Here is a 26465-nt window from a genome sequence, read left to right on the forward strand (position 1 = left end):
TCAAGTGGGGTCATAGACTCTTCTCATAGTGATCACAAACCAAATGGATTTCAGTTGAATTTATCTATTCATGTTGCCCTCGTGTTGCCTCAGGGGCCATCAACCTTTCCTAGCAGGATAAGGGCTTAAGACTTAAATGAAGTGCACTCAATATTTTCATACCTTGACACATTACTGATATCAGGGAACCAGGCTATTGAGTTCCTGCTATCTAGTGATTCCACAGCCACTGATAATTTTGACTTCAGCTTCTTCAGTTAGGACTACCCTGCTGAGTCACTCCCGGCGAGTGGGGAGAGAAAACAGGGATGGTTTAATACAGGGTGTTAGACCCCATGATCAGCCAAGTATTTTGGCTGCCAGATTGGATTATAAAAAGGCCATACAGAGTAGGAACATCAAATGAAAGGAGGAGAGACGTGAGCGCTTACTTGCAATATGCAGATTGAGGGATAACAGAGGGTTCTGGGAGATTATCAGTGGCAAGCCGGCCTTTCTCTATTCATCAGACGACCTTGAATCGAACATTAATTATGAGAAATGGGTGGTCCATTTTTTTCTCATCTGATATGTGGGAATCGCCTGCCTCAGTTTCCCCTTAACATCTTCTTTGAGCTCTCTGAAGTCACCCATGCTACTGAGGCTTGCCCAATTAACAAGCCCAATTAACAAGGCTCCTGGGTCCCCTATGGATATGTTTAAGGCTAATATCAAGCTCTGGGCTCCCCTCTTCACCAATGTTTTAAACGCTATTATGGAAACGTGCAATGACAGTCCTGGTCTTCAAGAAAGGCAGCAAGCAGGAGCCCTGTTATAGACCCATATTGCTAATAGACTCCACAGTGAAGATTGTGGGGTGGTTCATTCTTAATCGAATCAAGGCCTGGCTGTAGAATAATGTCCTTAGCTGTGTGCAATATGGTTTTAGGGACTTTACAGCAATGTCTGAGTCTCAACCTAATTATTTGAAAAGTATGAAACAGCGAAAAAAGGTGTACTCTACATAGCCTTCATGGACCTAAGAAGCGCTTTCGATGGGGTCAATCGGTCCTACCTCTGGGACATTTTAACTTGAAAAATATGCCCCCTCCATTAGCAGATTTTTTACGTGCACTACACACAGGGATTAGTGCCCGTGTTAGGTATAGTGCCGAGGGGCAATTCACAGATCTGTTTGAACTTTCCTGAGTTGTCCGGCAAGATTGCATTTTGGCCCCCATTTTGTTTTTATTATACATCAATGGTCTGAATTCCTTCTTAATAACTAATAAAAAGGATATGCCCAAAGTTAAATCTGCATCCATCCTGGTTCTTCTGCTCTCCCATACCACTAATAGCTTTAGGGGGCTTGTGGGTGCCATCGTGAGGTTTGACAGCCTCGACTTTGACACCAACATCTTAAAGGTGCTCTATATGGTGTGTAGTAGGTCTTAGTAAAACAAGGCTGATTTTTCTTAAGTGAAAATCAGTCAGGAGGGTCGGCACGTTTTCTTATTAGGGATTATGTTTGATGCATGGAACAGTTGGGCTCCTTGTCTTTCCAGTCACTGCTGGTGATTTAATCAATCTTGTGGGGCCCTATTTAGGTTCTCTTTTAGCGTTGGCAGAAAACCTATCCTGCCCTTGCTGGAAGTGTACAACTTAAAGTGCCTACCTATGTTGACTTATGGGGCAGGGATATGGGGAAACTGTCACAGCTCCAGGTTGCAGCGAGAAGAGAACTATTTTTGTAGGAGGCTGTTGGGTTTGGAACCCCTAACTTCTTCTTGTACAAGGAACTCAATTTAGCCTATGTTGAGGATGCAATCAGGATCGCCCTATTACTCTTATTGTTGACGGTATGGAGTAGCAAATTTACCTCCCTTAATCAAGATGTGATTGAGGATTGCTTAAATTATGAAGAGGGGCCACAAGATTCTGTGGCTCGCCACTGTCAAGCGGTTGGCAGACTCCGTGAGCAGACCTGAATTGTGCTCCTCTCCCTAGATTGATAGGTAGGAGCGAGCATTCTAAAATAAGAGAGCTGAGAGGCATGGTCAAATTGTGGCGGAGTAGCACCGTTTCTTCGTAGCTCCGCTCGCCAGGGCCGATAAAGGCATCTACACGGCGCATTAGAGATCCCGAGAGAAGTGAAATTGATGCCCCGTGGTCCAGGACACTAGTGGTTGGGGTGGGACGGGGGTTTCTCCCCCAACGGAGCCACGACCTGTACCGGAGTAGCTGCGGCTGAGGACAGGCTCTTCTGAGACCTGGATGACAACATCCGGTTGCAGTGCCCGGCTGTCACAGAGGAAGAGGGCTGCCACGCTCGTGGTGATCGGCGGCAGCTCCAATGAAGTCCCTGCTGCACCCCTGTGAGAGCGGAACCGCAATATCTGAGCGAGTGACCTTGGGGGAGAGGTGGCCTAGATGGACCCCGAGGCCGCGGAGGCAGAAAACCGTGATACAGCCCAGCAACCAGACCGCATTGCTGTTGAGCGGCCGTAAGCAACACCCTCATCCTGGTGGGCAGGTTTCGGAAGCCACAAGAGGCTGAGGCGGCCGAATCGTAGTTTGGTGGGTTAGCCCGGTAGAGAAGCCTTACCCTGGCCTGAAGGCCCCAAACAGTGCGCAGCCAAAGGAAGAGTCTGGGGCCTGCAACATCCCATTGCTGTTGCTAATAGTGAAAGGCCCAACGAACACTGGGGACTCCCCTAGCAGGTAGGCTGGACCCCACTGGGGGCTAGGTAGCGTGCAAATGAGCGGGGCGACGGCACTGGGAACCAGAGGCTGGGCGTCAGCCCACACATAACCCTGGGACCTGCAGTGACTTGTCGCTAAGCTTGATTGGGCCGTGGCCTTCCTTTGAGTGCAGAGCGGAGGCACCAAAGTGGCGGGGAGTGAAACCGGCCCTGGGAAAGACCTTTGGAGCTCTGCGCACGCCGTGGGCAGGGCGGCCATCTTGACTGTTGCATTGAAGCCCGGCCTTCGGTTTGAAAGTGCAGCCCCCCTAGTTTGCAAGGTAGTCACTGCTGACGAGGAGAAGGGTAGATCTCAGGGTATAGATCGTAACCCTCACCTCACGACCCCAGGGGAGCAGACTCAATTGGCCGAGGGGCAGGAGATGGAGGTCACTGACCCAAGGGCCGACTAGAGGAAGGAGGAGAATGACTTGTGGCCTACCGACTGTGCAGTCTCCTGGTCCCGCTCGCCGATGCCCCACAGAAATGTCTACGCAACGAGTGAAGAAGGACCCCACAATTAAAGACCTCCTCCAGAAACCAGGCACCAAGAAAACGGGAGGACACGGATCTGAACAGCAGGGGACCCAACCCCATGAGAAAGAAATGTAACCTGCCAGAGAGCCCACAGATGTTCCGATCACACAGGCTTTCTGGAAAAGTTGTTTAGCACGCTCAGGGAGGACTTTGCAGGCCAACAGCAAGATATAGCCTCTGATATCAAACAGCTGAGGACAGAGGTCCAGGAAATTGGGGACCGTGTGGACTCCTTGGAAAGAAGTGGGGACCGCAGAGAGGAGGAAATCACTGAACAAGCCCGGGAATTGATAAACCTGCGTGAATGCAACAAGAAGCTCTACCTCAAGTTGGAGTATCTTGAATACTGCTCTAGGCCGTCCAATATACGCATTAAAGGTGTACGACTCAGGCAGACAGCAGCAAGCTGGAGCAATGGGTGTCTCGCTTCTTCCAACACTCTGCACCAGCTCTAGGCGATCATCTTGGACCGCACCCACCGTACCGGACGGCCTGCCTCCAGACCGCGACAACAGCAAGATATTCTCACCTGTCGCCACTCATACAGGCAGAAGGAGATCATTATGAATGCCACTTGTGATAAAGCAACCATTGCGTTTGAGAGTCTTCAGGTGGGAATCTTTCAGGACCTTTCGCCTCTCACTCTCCAACGCTGCAAAACTCTGAAACCGATCACGTCTTATCTACGAGACCAGGGGGTCTGCTACCGTGGGGCCACCCGTTTAGACTATCTTTTGTCAGGAATAAAGAGGTACAAGTGGTGTGATCCCTCAAAGAAGCACATGAAGTCCTCGGGATCGAACTGGAAGACGAAGGAGGCTCTGAGTTGCTAGAGGAAGGTCCTGCATCTAAGTTGCCACCCAAAATGAACCGAAGACGAGGTCCTAGAAGGGAGAAAAGCACAAAACCCTCCGAACAGGAAAGCCAGAAAGAAAGAGAAGCTCTGTAGTGGCAGATACAAAACCGCGAGGGTGCTGGTGGCCCCCTGAATGAGTGAACCACTTGGCACACTTCTCCGAGGCACACAGACTGAGATGTCTGACCGATGGGCCTTGGGGTGATCAACTTTGGCCTTGGTGAGGGGAGCCCACCCCTTTGGAGGCGATGTCCGACTACTGGATACACAGACCCTTGCACGATGGTGCGATTCACAGCTGTCAGACGGCGATTCATCTGTTTAATTTGTTCTGTCTCCTTTTCACCTTTCTTGTTCTTTCTATAATCTTGACATCAGAGGTCTCCCCCTGCATAGGTAGAGAGAGGTACCGACCTGCTGGATTATTCATGCCACGGAAAGGCCTTGGGGGCACCGAACCACAACCTCAGTGGGCACGGGTGGGGTGGTGGGGAATGCTTTAGCACTCTGTGTTTTTTGCCGGTCCCCTCCCAGTAGGTACTAAACCCACCAATGCATGCCTTCAAGCTCATAAGTGGAACACAAACAATGCGCTCACAGCACTTGTAGGGTGCTGCTGGGAGGTGGGGAGTGGAGGGGTCATCGATCCATGTCCATTGGCACCCACCTGAGACTTGCTATGGCTTATGCTTACATATCCCCCTGTGATAGTTCTTAGGATCCTAATCATGAGTTTTAATGTCCAGGGACTTAGCTCACCCATTGAACGACGGGCGCTACTAGCAATGCTGAAAGATGCTAAGTGCGATATCTGCCTCTTACAAGAGATGCTTCTCATGCGGGCCGACTGCAAGCGCCTCAGATCGAATTTGTTTGATAGACAGTATGTCTCATCTGTGGCCTGGAAAAGGTCGGGTGCGGCCATCCTGTTTTTGCAACTCAGTTCCATAGGAAAATACTGGGCATTCCAGGCAGAAACACTGGGCAGAATGCTAGTACTTGGGGTATCCCTGGGAAATCACACATAGTCATTAGCTTCTGTTTACAGCCCTAATGAACAGCAGGAAACCTTCTTTCGGGACTCGCTTTATACGATCTTCGAGTCTCTGGATGAGGATCTGGTGGTGGGGGACTTCAGCCTTGGTCCATACTTTCAGATGGACAGAACGTTTCTGCGAGTGGGTCACCCCGGGTCCCTCTCAGCCTCCATGCTACAAAGACTGGGGGAAATTGGTCTGACGGATGCTTGGAGGCATTGCTACCCTAAAGCTCAGGAATACATTTTCTTTACACGGCGCACCAAACCTATGCGCTCATAGAACTGTTCTGGACTTCCCCAAGAGACACGAGGGCCATAGGGGATGTTGCGATTGGGACGGCGGCGCTTTTGGATCATTCCCCAATTTACCTTACGCTGCTTCTACCCGGGGGATCTCCCCGCCAGAGCGTATGGAGACTGAACCAACTCCTCACATACGACTCCATTGTCACTGAGATACAGGCTTCTATACAAGCTTAATTGGCAACCAACAACGATGGCTTGGTGGCCGTCCCTTTGGTGTGGGATGCGCTAAAGGAGGTCATACGGGTTAGGTTCCTAGCTCTTGCGGCGAGATTGAATAAAGAGAGGAGGGATAAGTGGGAGCACCTGGAAGCCCAAATCAGGGAGCTGGAAGGGGTTCACCACTAGGCGGGGTCTGTCCAGACGCGACGGCTACTCAATACAGCGAGGAAGCAACTAATAGCCCTAGATCTTGATTGGGCCGAATACGCCCTTTTGCGCACTAGGCAGCACTACTATGAGGGGGGGGGGGGACAAAGCTGGGGAGCTTTTAGCACATCTGCGTCGAGCCCAGACAAATGCTCTACGCATCACAGCGATTAAAAACGGTCGAGGAGAGACCCTCCGGTCGAACGAGAACATTGCGGCCGAATTTGAGTCTTTCTACACTGCTCTTTACACAGCAGATCAATAAGATTCGTTGGTGGCAGAGGACTACACTCGTGGCGCACTGGTGTCCTCCCTCCCACCCCTGGACGCCACCAGGTCGGAAGAGGATATCCAACCTGAGGAGGTATTGCGGGCCATACAGGGACTCACCCCTGGGAGAGCCCCGGGATAGGACAGCTTTTCAGACGATTTTGATAAAGTCTTTGCTTCTGACCTCATCCCTCTCCTTACCGTAATGTTCAACAATTTCAGTGACGCTGGGAATCTGGCCCCATTGATGTCCATGGCAGAGGTGGTCGGGATTCCCAAACCGGGAGAGAACCCTCTGGACTGCGCATTGTATTGTCCTATATCCCTATTAAACATAGATTTTAAGAATGTTACCGGTATCCTAGCGGCCCGTCTTGCTCCCCATATGCAAGGGCTGGTAGACCCGGATCAGTCAGGATTTATCCCGGAACGTAATTGCAGCGACGGGACCCGGCGACTATGCCACTTCCTGGACAAAACCCAGCACACACAGTTACCTGCAGTACTCCTGTCGGTTGACGCTGAGAAGGCGTTTGACCGGGTCCACTTGCCCTACTTGAGACAAGTCCTGTATAGATTTAGCATTGAGGAGCGATATTTGCGTTGGGTGAACTGCATATACAAAGGCCCTGAGGTGCATATCAGAGTAAACGGGGTTGCTTCCCACCCCTTCCAGATTGGGAGGGGGACTAGACAGGGGTGTCCCCTCTCAGTCCTTCTCTTTGCGCTCTATATGGAGCCGTTTGCCAAAAGAATCAGGCAGCTCCCCACTATCACAGGGATTCGAATGAGAGACCGAGAACACAAGATTTTGCTCTACGCGGATGATGTGGTGCTTTTTCTCACACAGCTGTCGTTATCCATGCCCCCCTCTTGGCGGAGATAGAGATCTTTAGGCTTTAAAATCAACATTCAGAAGACACAGGTAGCCTCACCCTCCTCAAAGCTGACCAACAACAACTGGTGACGCAGTTCCCATTCATGTGGGCTGCCAGGCACATTACTTTCCTTAGATTAAGGATATTTATTCCCCATGGTCGAGAAGATAGCCCCGGTGAACTACTCAGTGCTCCTAGCTAAGGTACAAAAGGAGCTCCTCACTTGGAATAAGCACAAAATGTCGTGGCTGGGCACTTTGTCGGTTATCAAAATGACTCTCCTACCCTGCATCCTATATATAATGAAGACGCTTCTGCTACATCCTCCGCCTAGACTAGTGGCCCAACTCCAGCAACTCATGGGGGGCTTCATATGGGGTGGGAAGAAGGCATGCATGGCTCGCCACCTGACGTATCTGAAGCAGGAGGATGGGGGACTTGGGGTCCCAAACTTGGGACAATACTTCGAGGCAGCTAAATTACACTACATCAATCAATCAATCAATCATAAAATTTGTATAGCGCGCTACTCACCCGTAAGGGTCTCAAGGCGCTGAGGGGGAAGGGGGGGGTCGCTACTGCTCGAACAGCCAGGTCTTGAGCTGTTTCCTGAAGGAGAGATGGTCCGGGGTCAGCCGTAGGTGAGTGGGGAGGGAGTTCCATGTCTTGGCTGCCAGGTAGGAGAAGGATCTACCTCCGGCGGTGGATTTCCAAAAACGAGGGACGGAGGCGAGGGCGAGGCTGGCGGATCGGAGCTGGCGGGAGGATGTGTAGAAAGTGAGGCGGCTGTTGGGGTACTTCGGGCCCGTGTCGTGGAGAGCCTTGTGTGCGTGGGTGAGGAGTCTGAACGTGATCCTCTTGTTGACGGGAAGCCAGTGCAGGTCCCTCAGGTGGGCAGAGATGTGGCTGCGGTGAGGGATGTCCAGGGTGAGTCGTGCTGAGTCGTTCTGAATGCGCTGGCGTCTTTTCTGGAGTTTGGCTGTGTTTCCAGTAGTCCAGTCGGCTGGTGACGAGGGCCTGGGTGACCGTCTTCCTGGTTTCGGTGGGGATGACAGAGTATTACAAATTGGAATCAGAAATGCACTGGTGCTTCATTGATCGTCCTATCAAGGGCATGCATTTTTGGAAGGTTCCCTGGCTTCCTAAAATACACCGCCCGGTCGGGGTGTATAGCTCCCCGGTTTTGAGGTCCACCCTCGGGTTTGGAACAGAGTGCAGGAGAAGCGCAGGCTATCGTCCTCTATGCAACCTCTGACCCCCTTCATAGGCAACCATGACTTCCCCCCAGCTAGCTTAGGGGATGGTTACTTGAAATGGCAAGAGGCCAATTGCAAGAGAATAGGTGACATTTTAGACAAGCGGGGTGTCATGGACTCCCCCCAATTAGTGTCAGGCTTTGGGATCCCCAAAGATGAGTACTGGCAATACCTGGCGCTTGCCACTGGGTTACCCAACCCCAGGTGCTACCCCATGCAAGTCACCCCTCACTAAGATTGAGCTCTGGTTCATCATCTGTAATTCAGACAAACATCTACTGTCAGACATCTACAACTTTTTGAACAAGGCTACAAACAACACTAAATCTCCGGCGCAGAGGAGGTGGGAATCAGGATTAGAACGGGAATTTTCCCCAAAGGAATGGCTGGACATTTTCCATAGGGCCAGAACCTCCTCCTGTAACACTGCTGGTAAGGATATGTTTTTAAAGATAGCACATTATTGGTACTATACTCTTGCCCTAATTGCACGATGGAAAACAGGTTGCGGATAATCTCTGCTGGCGTAGATGTGGCCAGCTTAGCACACTAACCCACATCCTCTGGCAGTGCCCTAAGATACAGCCCTTCTGAGACTCCATCTTACCAGACATTGATGATAGCCACCACAACGAAATACCCAGATTTCCCAGCTATATCCTATTGGGTCTCCCCAATCCCCTTACATATCCCCTTAAGTCTTGCCGGGGTAGACCAACCTTAGCATTAGGTGCCGCCAAGCAAGTGTTGTTGTCTAGATGGGAAACGGAGTATATCCCAACGAAGTTGGACTGGCTACATAGGGTTTTGGAGGTTGTGGGCATGGAGAGAATCACAGCAGGGCCCTCCCACACCTAGATTTGGTAAGACATGGGGCTCCACTGTTACATATTTAACTTCTGAATATGTAGAGCTCATGTGCTGCGGGTCCTCAGACTCCCCGTTGCCACTCCCTTCGAAGAGGAACGTGCGCATGCAGAAAGGGTGTTCCCCCCCACTGGCTAGAGTCTCACTTTATCCGGATTCAGACCGTATTTTGACCTCTGACTATCATCTTCCCCATCTCTTTGGATGCTTTTTCTTCTCTCTCTACAGAGTATTTATACGTTTCATCACTTCCCGCTGGCCAATGGTTGTAGGTGATGATTTTGTTTAACTTTGTCACAAAAATTAAATAAAAGATTTCAACCATAAAATCAGAGAGCTACATATTTAGAGTGCGAAAGAATCTAGAGAAAGGGAGGCCAAAGGGTAAAACCACCCTGAGAGATTATTTGATCATCAAAACAAGTGTTGGGGCAGAGGCTTACTTGTCACTAGTGACGAATCCCTGGGAAAGATCTCTGCTAGCTAAATTTTGTATAGGATCCATCAAAAGTTTTTCCTTGCTTCCCTCTGGCCAGTTCGATCTATCTCAGATGCAACACTGTTTGTGTGATGGCACTGCCGCCCCCCCCCCCAATCTCTTGAGTGATATATCTTATACGGATTATGTGCAGTTTCGTTTTCATTATTTGCTGCCTATTTTTAGAACTCTTGTACTAAGAATTTCTATTAGTTTGTATTTTTTCTTGCAGACACTAGGATCGAGGTAGATTGTTAGTGTCATTAACTTCCAGTGATTGAGGTCAACACTGCTGAGCTTTAAGAGCTTTTCTGGAGAAAAATGACGAAGCCAGATAATTGGTTGACTGTTACATTCTTACCCTATGAGGAAACGTACAACCCAGTGGGACTTTTTTTTACAGCATTGTGATATTAAATCTCCTAAGACTGCTTTTATCAGCACAATAAGACATTTCAGAGTGAATTGCTTGCAAGAACAAATGTCCCTTCATGTGCAGTCACTTTACCCCTTTTGTGTTCTTCTGAATTCAGTTTGTTTTGCCCTTTGATATGTTGCATTCTTTATACAACTAGAGGTTGTGCTTCACATTTTTTATCACTTTCCATAGGCTACTAGACTCTACTGGATTGGATTTCTCTTAAAGTGCAAGGCAACCTATAGTCAAAGTAGGCTCCTCTCATTCTCAGGCTATGAGAATGGTGGTTGGTGACAGTAGATTTTACAGTGAGGTGTGCAAGCCTTTTTAGGTCTGCCTAAGGAAATGGTGTACTAGTATTCTGTGGTAAAAGCCACTCAATATCTCATAACTGGGGTTTCTCAGATGTCATCCCCAGTTTCAGCCCTGAGCCGGATCCTGCGCCGGAACGGCAGCGCTCGACGCCGATTCCGACGCCGATGCGGCCTTTTTACCCCTATGTCCGTCCTCCTTATTTTCAGCCTGTTTCAATCAATCAATCAATCAATCAATCAATCAATCATGACATTTGTATAGCGCGCTACTCACCCGGAAAGGTCTCAAGGCGCTGGGGAAGAGGGGTGCATTACTGCTCAAAAAGCCAGGTCTTGAGTTGTTTCCTGAAGGAGAGATGGTCCTGGGTCAATCGAAGGTGGATGGGAAGGGAGTTCCAAGTTTTGGCTGCCAGGTAGGAGAAGGATCTTCCTCCGGCGGTGGCTCTGCGGATGCGTGGTACGGCGGCGAGGGCGAGGCTGGTCGATCGTAGCTGGCTGGTGGGCGTGTAGAAGGTCAGGCAGTCGTTGAGGTACTTGGGGCCCAGGTCGTGGAGCGCCTTGTGTGCGTAGGTGAGGAGCCTGAACGTGATCCTCTTGCTGATGGTGAGCCAGTGTAGGTCTCTCAGGTGGCCGGAGATGTGGCTGTGTCGGGGGATGTCCAGGACGAGTCGTGCGGAGGCGTTCTGGATGCGTTGGAGTCTTTTCTGAAGTTTGGCTGTGGTTCCGGCCTAGAGGGTGTTCCCGTAGTCCAGTCGGCTGGTGACGAGTGCCTGGGTGACGGTCTTCCTGGTCTCGGTGGGGATCCATCGGAAGATCTTACGGAGCATACGCATGGTGTTGAAGCATGATGAGGAGACGTAGTTGACTTGTCTGGTCATCGAGAGGGAGGAGTCCAGGATGAAGCCCACGTTGCGTGCGTGGTCCGTTGGCTTGGGAGTGGTGCCCAGGGCAGGGGGCCACCAGGAGTCGTCCCAGGCGGAGGGCGATGATCCCAGGATGAGGACTTCCGTCTTGTCTGAGTTCAGTTTCAGGCGGCTGTTCTTCATCCACTCGGCGACGTCTTTCATCCCTTCGCGTAGGCTGGTTCTGGCGGTGGCAGAGCCGTTGGTGAGGGAGAGGATCAGCTGGGTGTCGTCTGCGTAGGAGATGATGTTGAGGTTGTGTTGGCGTGAGATGGCTGCGAGGGGGCTCATGTAGACGTTGAAGAGGGTTGGGCTGAGAGAAGATCCTTGTGGAACACCGCAAATGACTTCGGTGGCCTCGGTTCTGAACGGGGGGAGGCGGACTCTCTGGGTTCTTCCGGCGAGGAACGAGATGATCCACTCCAGTGCCTTCTCTTGGATTCCGATGTTGTTGAGGCGCTGTACTAGGGTGCAGTGGCAGACAGAGTCGAACGCTGCGGAGAGGTCCAGGAGGATGAGGGCTGCTGTTTCCCCATTGTCGAGCAGGGATCTAATGTAATCGGTGGCTGCGATCAGGGCGGTCTCGGTGCTGTGGTTGGCTCGGAAATCGGACTGCGAGGGGTCGAGGGATCCATTTGTCTCGAGGAAGGCGGCGAGCTGTCTGTTGACGGTCTTCTCGATGACTTTGGCAGGAAAAGGGAGGAGCAAGATGGGGCTGAAGTTCTTGAAGTCGGTGGGGTCCGCTGTAGGTTTCTTCAGGAGGTGCTTCCAGCTCTCCGGGAAGGTGGCGGTGTGAAAGGATGTGTTGATGATGTCCCGTAGTTGGGGTGCGATGATGGCGTCGGCCTTGTTGAAGATGTGGTGGGGGCAGGGGTCGGTTGGTGATCCGGAGTGGATGGTGTTCATCGTGCGGGTGGTGTCTTCGGTGCTGACCGGGGTCCAGTTGCAGAGGATGGTGGTGGGGGGCGTTGGTACGGCGGTTGGGTGCGTGGTTGGTGCGCCGAAGCTGTTGTGTATGTTTGCGATCTTGCGATGGAAGAACGAGGCGAGAGAGTCGCAGAGGTCTTGCAAGGGGGTGATGTCGTTGTTTCCGGCGCTGGGGTTGGAGAGCTCTTTGATGATGCTGAAGAGTTCCTTGCTGTCGTGGGCGTTGCTGTCCAGTCATTCTTTGAATGCAGTCTTCTTGGTGGTGCGGATCAGCTGGTGGTGTTTGCGGGTGGCGTACTTGAGGGCGGTCATGTTGTCTGGGGTCTGGTCGTGGCGCCAGGCTTTCTCGAGGGTGCGGCAGTTCTTCTTGGAGATTCACAGACTTCGGAGGAAGGGGAGGACTGGGAGTGGTCTGAGGACCCTCTCACACAACAGTTATGGATCTGTGCAATTCAAACAAGTTTCTCAAAAATAAAACATTTCACCTGGTGAATTTGTAAAAAGTACTCTAGCCTCCCCGCCAAGGAGATTACATGACATTTCTAGGCTTACAGGATGTATATTTTCATATTCCAAAAAATGCCACTCGTCTGCAATATCTGACATTCCAAATGGCCAGTTACCGCTATTAATTCAAAGTCATCTTGTTTGGCCTCAGGTCAGCTCTGAGAATACACCCAAAGTGCATGGCTCCTGGTGCATCTCATCTGAGAAAACTAAGGGCCATATGTATGAAGATTCCGATTTGCGATTCAGGTCCTTTTTGTTAGAGATGATGTCATCCTGCATCCCTTTGATCCTACATTGCCACCTTAACAAGTGGCCATTCCAAGAAGATCTCAACAAACAGTGGTTTCAAACAAAAAACAATCTTTGCCTTGGTGGATACAACACAAAATACTAAGGGCAGATTGTCTTTTCTCAAGAAGAGCGCCTGCTTTATGACGAGGGGCACCTCCCTAGAAATTTGGGATGTGAACTTGCAGAAGCTAACAGCAGCAAGTGGTCCCACAAAGTCACCCACAATTGCATATCAATTTCCTCAAATTGAGAGCCATAGCACTGGGCTGGGACTTTTTTCTTCCAAGAATAAAGAACCCCCTCAGTGTTTAGGCACACAGATTGCACGATGATTATGAAATGCATCAAATAGCAAATAAGACCACGTTCCTGTCGACTTTTAAACGAAGCACAAAACATATGGGACTGGGCCATTCAGAATGAAATCCAAATAACAGCGAAGCATGTACCAGGCATTACTAACTCCTGGGCCGACAATTTCATTAGAACAACTAACGTGTGTCATGAGTAGGAGCTGAATCAAGCGCAGTTGGACCACATCTTTCACCTTTGGGGCAAACCAGCTAATCAGAACCAGATTACTCCAGAAGGCACAGCCTTCCTGGGTCATAGGAGAATTTGTATTTTTTGAACACTTGGTCAGGAAGTTATGCGTATGGTTTTCTGAGAGTCTTCACAAATATGAGCCTCATTCTGCTCACCCCTTAGTAGCCCAAACAGTACTGGTTCACAGAGCTACATGTCATCTCAGAGCAGCCTCATAATCTACTGACGCTGTCACCGAATCTACTGTCTCAATGCAATGGCCAGATTCTGATGGCTTGGCTCCAGAATGCAATGAATTTAGCTTTCTATACATTTTAGATAAATGCAAAGACATACTATCTAAAGAGCAGTCTTTACAAATCAGACTTATAGGGCAAAATGAAAAAAATCCTGTTCTTGGTGTGCTGAGCATAGTACCACCAATATCGTCTTGACTAAAGCAAGTACCACCTTATTTGCTTCCCTTAGAAAGATCTGCCCTTAGTCACACATCAGTTAAAATCTATTGGGCTGTCATTTCACACTTTAGGCGGACACCAACCCAGCCAACACTTTGGATTAATAAACTCTTAAGGGAATTCCTTAATGTTCTTTTCAGAGTCTTTCCTTCAATTAAACCTCCTCCTAGTCCAAGGCGGCTTAACACAGTTCTATCCCAGTTGATTAGGAGTCCTCTGAACCAGTTCACAAGGCAGAATTGAAAATTCGTTCTGAAAAGATGGGTCTTCCATTGTCTTTAAGGGTGTCTTCTATTGTCTTTAAGGGTGACTCCTGTTGTCTTTAATTGTCTTTATTGCCAGACGGGTGAGTAAAATCCAAGTCTTTGCGATTAAAGGACCCCATTTTTCAATTCAGAGATAAGTCATACTACAAACAAACTCACTTTTTATTTCCGAAGTGCCATCTGACTTTCATTTGAAAAAACACAGTAGACCTAAAAACATACTTTGACAATCAATGTAGTGCAGCTGAAATCCCTTTACACCTTAGATGTAAAAAGAAGTGTGTCTACATCCAGACCCTTATTCACATGAGGTCCCTTATCGGGTTTTTGTAGGGCAGTAATGTGGAAGAACAGACACATCTTTATGTAACATTGTTGTCTGTATTCAACACCACACAGACATGCAGTGGTGGGACAAGCAATTCGTAGTCATCTATTTCAATGTGGTGAGCCTTTTCTTTTCATTGTGTCCCACAAAACGCTAACAGTATCTGGTGAATTTACTGGGCGCTACTCTGATCCAAAAATTTGATTCTATGAAAGATCCAATATTGAAGGAGGGAAACGTTACGTACCTGTAACTGTAGTTATCTAGTATTGGTATCTTTTATAGCTTTGCTTAAGAACCACACTCCTCTTCATCACAAGGTCACCCTTGTCATATTCTTCCTCAACACTTGTGTTTAACTAAATATGAGCCATTGTGACCTGGGTTGAGAAGGGTGAATGCTGTTCTGTATCCTGATTGGCTGAAATATGGATCTCCTAAAATAATATAAATAGGCTACATATTTGGCTTTATTAAAGCTTTTCTGCCAGTGTTCAACATTGGACTGTTCTCTTTGATTTCCATGGAACTCCCAGCTCGACAATGGGGGTGATTCAAGCATGTGAATCTATGAAAGATAACATTACTGGAGAACTACAGTTACAGATAAGTATACTTTTGTTCATCTCCTTGGGCTCCCAAGTTTATAAACTGATCTGGCAGTCAGGTGGTCCTGTGCCTTTTCCAGACATATTTATGAACGAGGAGACCGCTCAAGGCAAAAACTATGAATACGGAATTTGAAGTGTAATGTGTACTTATATGGACTTCTCTCTGCTTGGACTGGTCTGGCTTATTCTATCATTAGAATATAAGTGAGTTGAAGCACGGTCTGATATCACAGCTTAGTTGCTAATAATATTGTTGAAGACTTTGTGTTACTCCTACCATTTAAATTCTAACTCGTGTCTCTGTCCTAAGACTCTGAAAGGCGCTGGGGGAACTACGTTTATGACTGCTTCGTCCTCAGGAAGTGTCCTGGCTCCCAACTTCAAGTCGACCAACCTGCCTGGAGCCCTGAGCTCTGCTCCACTTGGGATTCTGTCCCCCATACACTCCTTTCCTCTGCATGTCATCTCTTTTACGTCAGAAAGTGCAGTGAAAGCGGGAGTGTCCACTAAGGATGCCATCGTCACAGGGCCTGCGCCAGGGACATTCCACCATGGCATTCACAGTAAGTGGCAATGTCTATTGAATCTCTCATGCCTACTATTGCATTTTACTTTCCTCCACTGCATGCCTCTGTAGATATGATTACTCGGGTGCCTCTCACTCTTCTAATTTTCCTTATATACAACCTGTCCAGTTAAGGAGTTGCCATTAAGGAGTTGCCATTAATTGTCTTCTTTCCTTTAAGATCATCTTGTAGTGTCTTTACTTTTTTGTTTTTCTCTGCAGGTCTCTTGGCAGACCAGCAGACTATCTCACCAACAGCGATGCCTTTCATTCGCTCCTCTTTATCCACTCATGTACCACCCAGTTTTGAAGGTAAAGGGTTTGAATCTCTCATCCAGTCCAATAGGAAATCACTTCTCCATCTTGCCATAACCATGTGTTTGAAGCATTGGGAGGCAACTCATCCTTTCATAACCTTTGTTTATTCTACCGTGGGATAGTCTATTTCTAATCCATAACCTTTCCTACAGATTCCTTAAGTGAAACCCTGACAGACAAAATGCTAGACAAAATCTTAAAAATAATTTTTAGATATTCTATTGACTTACTACTCCATGGACGTGATGTATCAGAGATATTTTAATCATTGATGACCTAAGTTTTTAAGGGATTCAGAGTAGCCAAGGATTCCCTAGTTCTCATGTTTTTTTTCTCATTTATCGAAATATTCTTTGAATATGTTAGGGCGGAGGTCTTCGGGATTAAAGCCCTCGTGCCTACTGCTGAGTAATGGCAGTAACTGGATCTACCCCCTGATTGTCTGTGGTGTCTTGCTAGCTCCAATGGCGCTGCTTCCTGCTCTCTGAGTGCCTTTATGCTTTTAGGCCCATTTGTAAATGGAGGACAAATTGATGATGGCAGTTGTCCAAGTGAGAACGACTTTGGTGTGAACAAGTCTTCACTTTCCAGCTATCTCTCCCAGGATGCCTGTGATTACTGCCCAGAAGCATTAATAATGTTGCAACTCCATATTATGTGGAAAAAATTGCTTTAATTTGATCATCCCGGAGGCATCCAATCATTATCAGCCTTTGCGTCTGATTTATTTTCTTTTTTGTTGTGTACATAGTATGCAAGTATTTAAATTGGGTATATTCTAGCCTCACATTTCTTGACCCCTTGTGTGGAAATTGCAGAGACCTTTGTCATCCCCAGTGGAAAAAACGTATAAAGATTGCTCTGCAGAATGAACCTCATAAGCAATCTCGGTGGCTTGCTAAAACTCAACATGGCATAGGGACAGTGAAGAAACATCATAAAAAAGCATTGCTCCACATAACTCTCCTTTGTCGCTTTCTGGGCAGTTATCCCTGCCCCCCTTCATTCTAGGCGTTGTATTCACCCCTCTACCAAATCCACATGAAGCATTTTGGCCCCCATGTCGTATGTGAAGTCAACCAGTGTCTGCACTGAGACTGTCAACTTAAGCTCCAGCTGTATCATTTTGGAGACCATCAGTTGCCCCCACTCAGGTGGAACATGGTATTGTTAGGGACTTCCTGGGCACACAATAGGTATCAGAGGGCAGTACATTTTTCCCATATCCAAAAACGTGAGACTTATATCAGATGCCAAAGGCCCATCGTATTAATTTGGCTGCTGTACCTCACAGTGCAGGCAAGTAGGGTTATTTGGAGGTGGCAAGGATTCCCAATTTTCATTGTGTTAACATTCCTGAATATCCAGCAACTGAGGTGATACACCTACTGAGCTAAGGAGGTGCCCTTTTGGTAGCAGTTGTTTGTTTCCCTGTCGGTCCCTGGCTCGGAGGACAAATGCTGATCCAAAACATAAGGAAACATTCTGCATGTCCAGAAATTGAAGAAAACACAGGAACGTTTACTCAATGTTCCAATCTTCATAATGCTTCTCCACTTGTCTACATTTTGGCAGTATGTTGATGACAATTTTGCTCTGGAACATTTACGCATTTCATTCCATGTTCCAACCTTCATAAGCTTCTCTACTAGTCTGCATTCTGGCCATATCTTGATTGAAATTTTTCACTCGGCTACATACGATTGGGTGGAGGTCCTCAGCACTGTGATACAACCTCAAATATTTGCGGTTTTAGGATGAGTGATGGGTTTCCAGTCAATACGGACATGAAATCAAGCACACTACTAGGGGTACCTGTATGACAACTTTGAACCATGCTCAGCTTCAGCTTCAGCTCCAGCTCCACCCTGGCCTGGGTTTAAGTGGGTAGAGGCACCCCAGTTATTCATGTGGGAACTAAGGCCCATATGTACAAAATTAAGAAATTGTGATTCCCAAGTAGCGGATCTGTAGAAATCGCTATTTGGGAATCGCTAAACAGAATGTATGTAGCCTGCGATTTCCTAATAGTGATTCCTACAGATTTGCATTCGCTATTTGGAAATTGCAAATTAGGAAATCGCCATGGTGTGATTTCCTAATAGGAACTCAGAAAATGTACACCTATGGGCCTTAGGGCTAGATGTACGAAGCTATTTAGCATTTGTTGATGGACCAAATCGCTATTTCAGGCCATTCATAAATGCTAAATAGCCTTTAGGCATATACAAAGGCCTAAAGGCGGTGGCAAAAGGCGATTTCTACCCAGTAGAAATCACATTTTGCAATACGCTAAATAGGAAATCGCAAATAGGGCTTACCTATTTGCGATTTCTTATGCACATGTACAAAGTATTTCCCAAATGTGAAATGGGCATGTAGGAAATGGTATTACCATCGATTTCAAGTCGATGGTAATGATGTGCAGTTTTGAAAATGCACCTAAAATGTATTTTTTCCTGTGCCATAGAGCACCCACTTGCTCTAGGGCAATTGAACGCTTTACACCAGCGCCATGCTTTTTTCCCCTTTAATTTTGGGCAGAGGGGTGGCTGGGGCTTTAGGTCCGTAGGTAGAAATCCTTTTGCATTCCTAAATTTGCAATTTCCTATTAGGAAAAAAACATTCTTACCTTTGACTCTTAGGCCCAGACGAACTAATGGGTTTGAATCTCCTAAATAGAGATTTCCTAATATGTGACATGGGACTGATCAAGGAACAATGCATACTCACTGAAACCTTCTTTGGGTGCACCCCAGAAAGAGGTACTTAATGATTAGATAGAGGCCGGCTGACCCTATTTGAAATTGTGGGTGCCTTTTTAATGTGTGCACCTCTGGTTACCATCAGATCCAATTCAATGGTAATTGCATTTCTTAAATGCCCTTTTTGCGACTAGTAGCAATTAGGAAATCCGCTGTACATGTGGTTACCGAATCGCAAATAGTCTATTTGCAATTTTCAATTTTGCGATTCCCAAAATGCAATTTCTACAAGGAAGAAATCGCATTTGTGACACCATATACGCCTTTCATACATACCGAAAGGCAATTTTGCATTTCGTAATAGCCCGAAATACTGATTCATACCGTTAAGAAATGCAAAATTTGGGGGGGTGGCCAACTGCCAAGAAAGATGGCCGCACACTAGCGCGAGTCCGGCACAACTCACCCGGCAAGTCCAAAAACCAGTGTATTAATCTGCTGAAAGAGCCATAATCATCCTCGCCACAACCCGTAGGCACCAGTAGACCCCGGAGACAAGCGATGTGAGAATCGAGGGCCGGAGAGCAGAGATACACCCTCATAATCGGCGCTCGTAATAACTGCAGCAAAGCATCCCTGAAACATGCATCCGCCGGAAGAATCGCCCCCCGCGGAGTGGGGAGTGCGGCGCAGGCAGAAGGGATTACGTTCATCTCCTTCTGCGGCGGATGGTGAAAGCGGCTCCAGAAGCGAGTCGGCCCTGATTGCAGCAAGAGGCCGATCGGATCGGTGAGTAGCACGGCCTAACAGATAAGCGAGCGGTTTGCGGGAGCGCAGGAAGCCACCGGGCATAAACTATCCAAGACCTGTCCACGCCAACAAAAAAATGACTGATGCCTCTGCGTTGGAAGTGGAGAGACCAGAGTTAAGACAGCGCTTACCCGCGGGTCGCAGCGGCGACCTAGAAGCACAACTCAAGACCTAAGAGGACTAGAAGAAAAAGAACAGACTGGGGACTAATTTTAGTGGGCACCACCCACCTGGATGTGATAGACAAGATACATATGCGAGCCTGGGGGACTGCTACCAAGACAGGGGAGCAATCCTGATGCCATAACAGCCCGAGGGAGGTGACAATCGACGGTGGGGAGCGCAAGGGGACAGAGTCTAAATTCAAACAAGACCTGGCTGGCAAAACCCGACAGGCTGGACAGGGCCCAGGCCCCAGAGCAGGCGGCGGAGAGTAGCCAGACAAGTTTAAACACCCAGATCAACTTCTAGATACCCATTGAGAGAAACAATGTCAAGAGGAAGAAGTGGCCGAGTTGCGATGCAAGCGAAACTGGACAAATATACATGGCAAAAGGGGGCTGACACAAAAGAAAAAGTGTGGGAAAATGAACACAAAACAATACGCTCCACTGAAGGGTAAGAGGATTTGACCCTACAGGACATAATGTCAGCCATTACTACTGCCCGAAACTCCCTGGAATCCAGAGTAAAGTTGGCTGTCTCCAGCAGAGTAACTTTACCTGAGGCGTCCCCGCTAGAGGAAAGACTTCTCACAGAACCTGTGGCCCATAAAGCAATATCCTTGACTTACAGGAAACTGATAAACAATAGACCGGACCCACTTATGTGCATAAGGCACCAATGGGGGACAGACGTAGGAGCTTAGAAGAAGACGAACAGCCGGAAGCTCCTTCCTCCTCACGAGAGGTAGCTATACCAATGAGATTAAGGCTGATCCAACTCAAAATCCTGCACAGGACGCACTTCTCAGGGGGATCCTGGTTAAAATGGGGAGCAGGCCAGACTCAAGAGTGTCTGAGGCTCTGTACCCAGGAGGGATCGTTCTTCCATACGCTTTGGGAGTGCCCCGCAATTCAACCCTATTGGGGGGGAATTATAGCCAAACTCAAAAAGAATTGTGGGAAAGAGATTTCCGGCTCCTCACAACTCTGCCTGTTTATTGTATGAGAGGCTAACGATTTCACGCACACTGAAAAATCCTGGGTCTCCCTGGAACTGGCCCTGGCTAAAAGAAACATTGCCCGAAAATGGGTAGTGGTTGACATGCCATCATTGATGGGGTGGGAAATAAACATGGACAGAGCTATGATTACAGAAAAAGAGGTATTCAAAAACAGAGATGGCCCGAAGAAATGGGACTTAAAATGGGCTAACTAGAATGCATCTACCTCACAGATGAACTGCGAAGTGGGAGGAATAGGATCGACCTACTGCAACAGTGAAACGTGATAAATGCACAAGATAAATGGCAATCCGGGACTGATTGCAACACTAAATGCAATGCTGAATGCAACACTATAACTTGAGCTTACTGTCCAACCTACTGTAAGACTGATATTTGTCCAAAATAAAAAGAGTTCATAAAAAAAAGAAATACAAAATCGTTCGTATATATGGGCCTAAATGCATCTTTAATTGGGTAGGAGCCATGTATTAAAATTGCCTGTGTTTGGTGAGGGCTAGGTCTCGTCCCCGCAACTATAGCAATGCGCTGATACTATCTGACACAGGAGACTATTTGGCATCTGGCACAGGAAAGATGAACTCTTTACCTTCTTTTTTTATTATTTTTATAAAGGTATCCTCTCAGGACCTGGATGCAAATGGTATGACTGCAGAGCAGTCAGTGGCTCTCCTGTTAATGTGGGCTTTCAACTTAGGACGCCTTGATATTCTATATATTTAAGCTTGTGTCCCACCATTAACACTCTGGTTCCATCTAGTGTAGTACTCACTTGCCTCTAGGGGACCTTTTGGAAAGTGTATAAACAGTTAATAGGAGAGTCAAGGTTATGGTATTAGATAGACAGTAAGGTGCACCGCAAGCAGTAGCCTTGTAATGTAATTGTACTTTTGACTCTTTAAGACATTTACACATGCTGGGTGTATAATAACTTTGGATACCTGATGCTGAAGAAGCCAGACATGCCAATTGTGGACACACCTTCAAACGGCATCAAGAAATGTGTAACTAAATATGAATGTTAGTTTTGGTGTACAGAGGTACACTTACTGCTCGGCCTTTGTTCAGTTCAACAGACTACTAAAACATTTAGTGGCAATTGTATACTGACTTCTTTACAATTGGAGGCACCTAGGTGCAGTACCTTAGCAAGAGTAATTTTCAAACACAGGTATCCTCTTCAACCTATATTGCATTGAGAGCACAAAGGGGCAGCACCTTAAGTTGCCTCTCTGTCATACATTTAAATTATGTCCAATAGTGTTGCATTGGTTTGCACGAATAAAACAAGCTCCTATGGCGGGTGAATGGTGCTGCCAGCATAGACACGTCACCAAGCCACTACCTAATGAAACATCCACAGTTGGGGCAAAGTTTAGGGCCCCCGTCTCCTCTAGATCAGTGGTCTGGGCGACCGTTTGTTGTGTATTACTGGTCCTCATTGTCTAACCAGGCGGGCAGCCTGCTTAGGTCTTACCAATCACTTGATGCCCTTGGATCACCCATAAGTTAACCATTACCATACCAAATAAACCTGCAACATAACTTTCTACCAACAAATGGGTGTGGTTTCAGTCATTTAATTGTGGACTTTCCCTTTGCATGCATTTGTTTATGTAATTTAGTGTGTGTGCCTGGCTACATAATTGTGTGCTTTGCCCAATTAGCCCCTGGCTTGCCTCTCTTCAAAGTACTTGCAGGGCGCCAAACCAGCTACCCCAGATCTCTGCCTCTGTTGATGCCCCTCCTGGCCGCCTGAAATGTTAACAGGCCTGCCCAGCTCTGTCACATGTATACCTCAGCGATGCGCTTTTACCGAAATGTCATCTCTTCTTGCACCCTGATGAGGAGTCTAATTGCCAAAGCTGTTGTCACCCTGCTTACTTATAAACATACCTTTCACTTCTGAAATTTTTTCACTATAGGCTTATGGCCATATGCGAATCCTACATATTCCTTAATTGCGAATCTCAAATTACGATTCGCAATTAAGGAATACCTCCCCATTCATTCCTATGGGCCTAGAGGCCCATAGGAATGACTAGGAAGACATTCTGAATTTGCGGTTAGCAATTAGAGAATCGCAAATTGAGAATGCAATTTCAAGGGTGCAAGGGTGTCAAAATGACACCCTGTTGCAACCCTGAAACAAGCATGGATGCACATGTGGAGCACATACATGCATTTTGCTTGATACATATGGCCCTTAGTCTGATATGTCACATCTTAACTCACATTCATTCTTCACTGTCCAGAGATTATGTCCAACGCAGTCTGTGTCCATCATAGAGTGTTTCTCCTAACGCAGCCTGTGCCCATCATGGAGTGTTTCTCCTGATGCAGCCTGTGTCCATCATAGAGTGTTTCTCCTAAAGCAGCCTGTGTCAATCATGGAGTGTTTCTCCCAATGTAGCCTGTGTCCATCATGGATTGTTTGTCCAAACGCAGCCTGTGTCCATCATGAGTGTTTCTCCTAACACAGTCTGTGTCCATCATGGAGTGTTTCTCCTAACACAGCCTATGCCCACAATAGAGTGTTTCTCCTAACGCAGCATGTGTCCAGCATGTAGTGTTTCTCCTAACGCAACCTGTATCCATCATGGAGTGTTCCTCCTAACACAGTCGGTGCCTATCATGGAGTGCTTCTCCTAATGCAGCCTGTGTCCATCATGGATTGTTTCTCCTAACGCAGCCTGTGTCCATCATGGAGTGTTTCTCCTAATGCAGCCTGTGTCCATCATGAGTGTTTCTCCTAACACAGTCTGTGTCCATCATGGAGTGTTTCTCCTAACGCAGTCTGTGTCCATCATGGAGTGTTTCTCCTAACGCAGCCTGTGTCCATCATGGAGTTTCTCCTATTCCTGCCTTTGATCCACCTGGCATCCTATCACCATTGTCTTTATTTATCCACAGGGCTCTCTCCCAGACATGCCTTTGCCTCTCTGGGAGCCTACCAGCCACAGTCTTTGTCTGTCTAGGAGCCTCTAACTCACCCTCAAGAGTTCCACCCCGCAGCCTGTGTCCGTCATGGATTGTTTCTCCTACCATAGTCTGTTTCCATCATAGACTGTTTCTCCTAACGCAGCCTGTGTCCATCATGAGGTGTTTCTCCTAACGCAGCCTGTGCCCATCATGTAGTGTTTCTCCTAACGCAACCTGTGTCCATCATGGAGTGTTTCTCCTAACGCAGCCTGTGTCGATCATGTAGTGTTTCTCCTAACGCAACCTGTGTACATCATGGAGTGTTTCTCCTAAAGCAGTCTGTGTCCATCATGAAGTGTTTCTCCTAACGCAGTCTGTGTCCATCATGGAGTGTTTCTCCTAACGCAGCCTGCGTCCATCATGGAGTGTTTCTCCTAATACAGCCTGTGTCTATCATGGAGTGTTTCTCCTACCACAGTCTGTTTCCATCATGGAGTGTTTCTCCTAACGCAGCCTGTGTCCATCATGGAGTGTTTTTCCTAACGCAGGCTGTGTCCATCATGGAGTGTTTTTCCTAACGCAGGGTGTGTCCATCATGGAGTGTTTCTCCTACCACAGTCTGTTTCCATCATGGAGTGTTTCTCCTAACGCAGCCTGTGTCCATCATGGAGTGTTTCTCCTAACGCAGCCTGTGTCCATCATGGAGTGTTTCTCCTAACGCAACCTGTGTCCATCATGGAGTGTTTCTCCTACCGGTGTGTGTGTCCATCATAGAGTGTTTCTCTTAATGCAGCCTGTGTCCATCATGGAGTGTTTCTCTTATTCAGGCCTTTGATCCGCCAGGCATCCTATCACCATTGTCTTTATTCATCTATGGGTCTCTCTCCCAAACATGCCTTTGCCTCTCTGGGAGCCTACCAGCCACGGTCTTTGTCTGTCTGAGAGCCTCCAACTCACCCTCAAGGGTTCTACCCCACAGTCTGTGTCCATCATTGCTCAGTTTCTCCTCTATGTCTGCTCTTATTTCTACAGAGAAGTTTCCACCACTGCCTGTTTCCATTGTCGGTCTTTTGAAGTCAAGTCATAACAGCTTCATTCGGTGTAAAATGTACAACCATAAAAGCATACTTATAACAGAAAATCATTGAAATACAATATACAAGTTTTAAAAATGTCAGTTCATATACAATTGATTTTTGTGGAGACATCAAGGGATCATTGTTCAACGTAAACATATTAAAGGGTCAGGGAGGGCTGTATACAAGGGGGAAAAAAATCCAAATATCATACAATAATTTAATGAAAATATCAGTGCTTCAAATTATAAAACATTATTAAATACAGCAATAGATACAATATATTCTATATGCAAACCAATTCACGATATGCAAACCTGTATGTTAAAAATTTTTATTGTAAATAATTTACATCAGATTTAGCACCTTTACTTAGGCCAAAATACAATAAACTCAAGACAGAGTAGATTATGTGCAAACAAATGCATCATGTACAAGGCTGCATAATAAGACCCCTTCACAAAAGTAACTAGAGTCCTTCTACAAATTTCATGTCTACACTTGTTAATAACGCAGCTAGTTACTCTGGTCAGATTTTTCATATAGTAATGCGTATAAATATGCTAAATCCTTTCTTTTCCTAACCGCCCTCACTATAAAGCGGATTAGAGTGTATACAGTCTTCAATTATCCAGGCTACATAGAAATGTAAAAGCATTTTTATAATTATAAAGCCTATTAGTCAGGAAAATTGGTTTTAAAACAGATTTCCGAATATCGTTATACAAGCTGCAGAATAATATAAAATGTAGTGTGGACTGGGGGTTCTTTCCATTACATGGGCAATTTGGTCAATTATAAGACTACTTTTCTTTATCAAAGAATGCGGTTATATAATGTAATGTGTCAATCTAAGCCTTGTTAGATAAAATCTGTGTTGGGTATTTCTTACCATTGTAAGATATGTCTGTATACCCAGCACAGAGGGGATTTCGCAATAGATAGTAGCACTATTGCCCACATGCATCAAGCACTTTTGCATTCGCAAACGGTGCGATTCCTTAAAATCGGCCGTTTGCGAATGCAAAAGTGCTTTTTCAGATGCATCATCATTTCTGAATGGAATTCGCTGATTTTGCGACTTTCCAGAATGCGAATGCATTTAAGGAATCGCAAATTTGCGATTCCTTAAATGCAATGCATCATTCAGAAATGAAATTGCGAGAACAAGGTTTGGAAGTGCAAATTACCACGAGGTTGACCCTCGTGGTAAATTGCGAAAAAAAATTAAAATGTACTAATTTACATTTTAAACGATGTCATGTTACAGACACACATGTCCTTAGGACATGTGTGTGTGAAACATCCATTTCAAATTACATTTCGGGGGTGCAGGGGGGGGTCCTTTGGACCCCCCCCTGCACCCATGAAATTTTCTAAGTGCCATTCGCAATTTCCATTGATTCCTATGGGCCTTTTGGCCCATAGGAATCAATGGGAATTGCGAATTCGCAATTTTGAAGTCACAAAATATTTGCGAGTCGGTAAAAATTGCGAATTTTACCGAATCGGAAATATTTTGCACTTTCCATGATGCATCCCGTTTTGCGAATCCATATTTGCGATTCGGTAAAATTCGCAAATTTGGAAACGCAAAACGGGAGTTTGATGCATGTGGGCATATGTTTTTGTCTAGCATTGTCAGTTCTATCACAGTCCCTGGCAGAAATATATCTTAACTTCAAATCATTTTTACTAATGTTTTGGATAGATACCTGGTCCCATTTATTATAGTCTAT

The 26465-nt window shown here is 46.9% G+C and overlaps 1 protein-coding gene across 1 annotated transcript in view; it reads left to right on the plus strand.

Annotated features, from left to right (window-relative positions):
- The window catches only part of UBN1 (ubinuclein 1), a 753548-nt gene that overhangs the window by 721423 nt on the left and 5660 nt on the right, over positions 1 to 26465 (plus strand). The window contains exon 16 of the mRNA XM_086941332.1: positions 15455 to 15707. Within this exon, the coding sequence (XP_086797458.1) occupies positions 15455 to 15707 (253 nt within the window). The remainder of the gene's footprint in view (positions 1 to 15454; positions 15708 to 26465) is intronic.

Source organism: Lissotriton vulgaris, chromosome 10 (genome assembly GCF_964263255.1).
Source record: "Lissotriton vulgaris chromosome 10, aLisVul1.2, whole genome shotgun sequence".
NCBI classification, from domain to species: Eukaryota; Metazoa; Chordata; class Amphibia; order Caudata; family Salamandridae; genus Lissotriton; species Lissotriton vulgaris.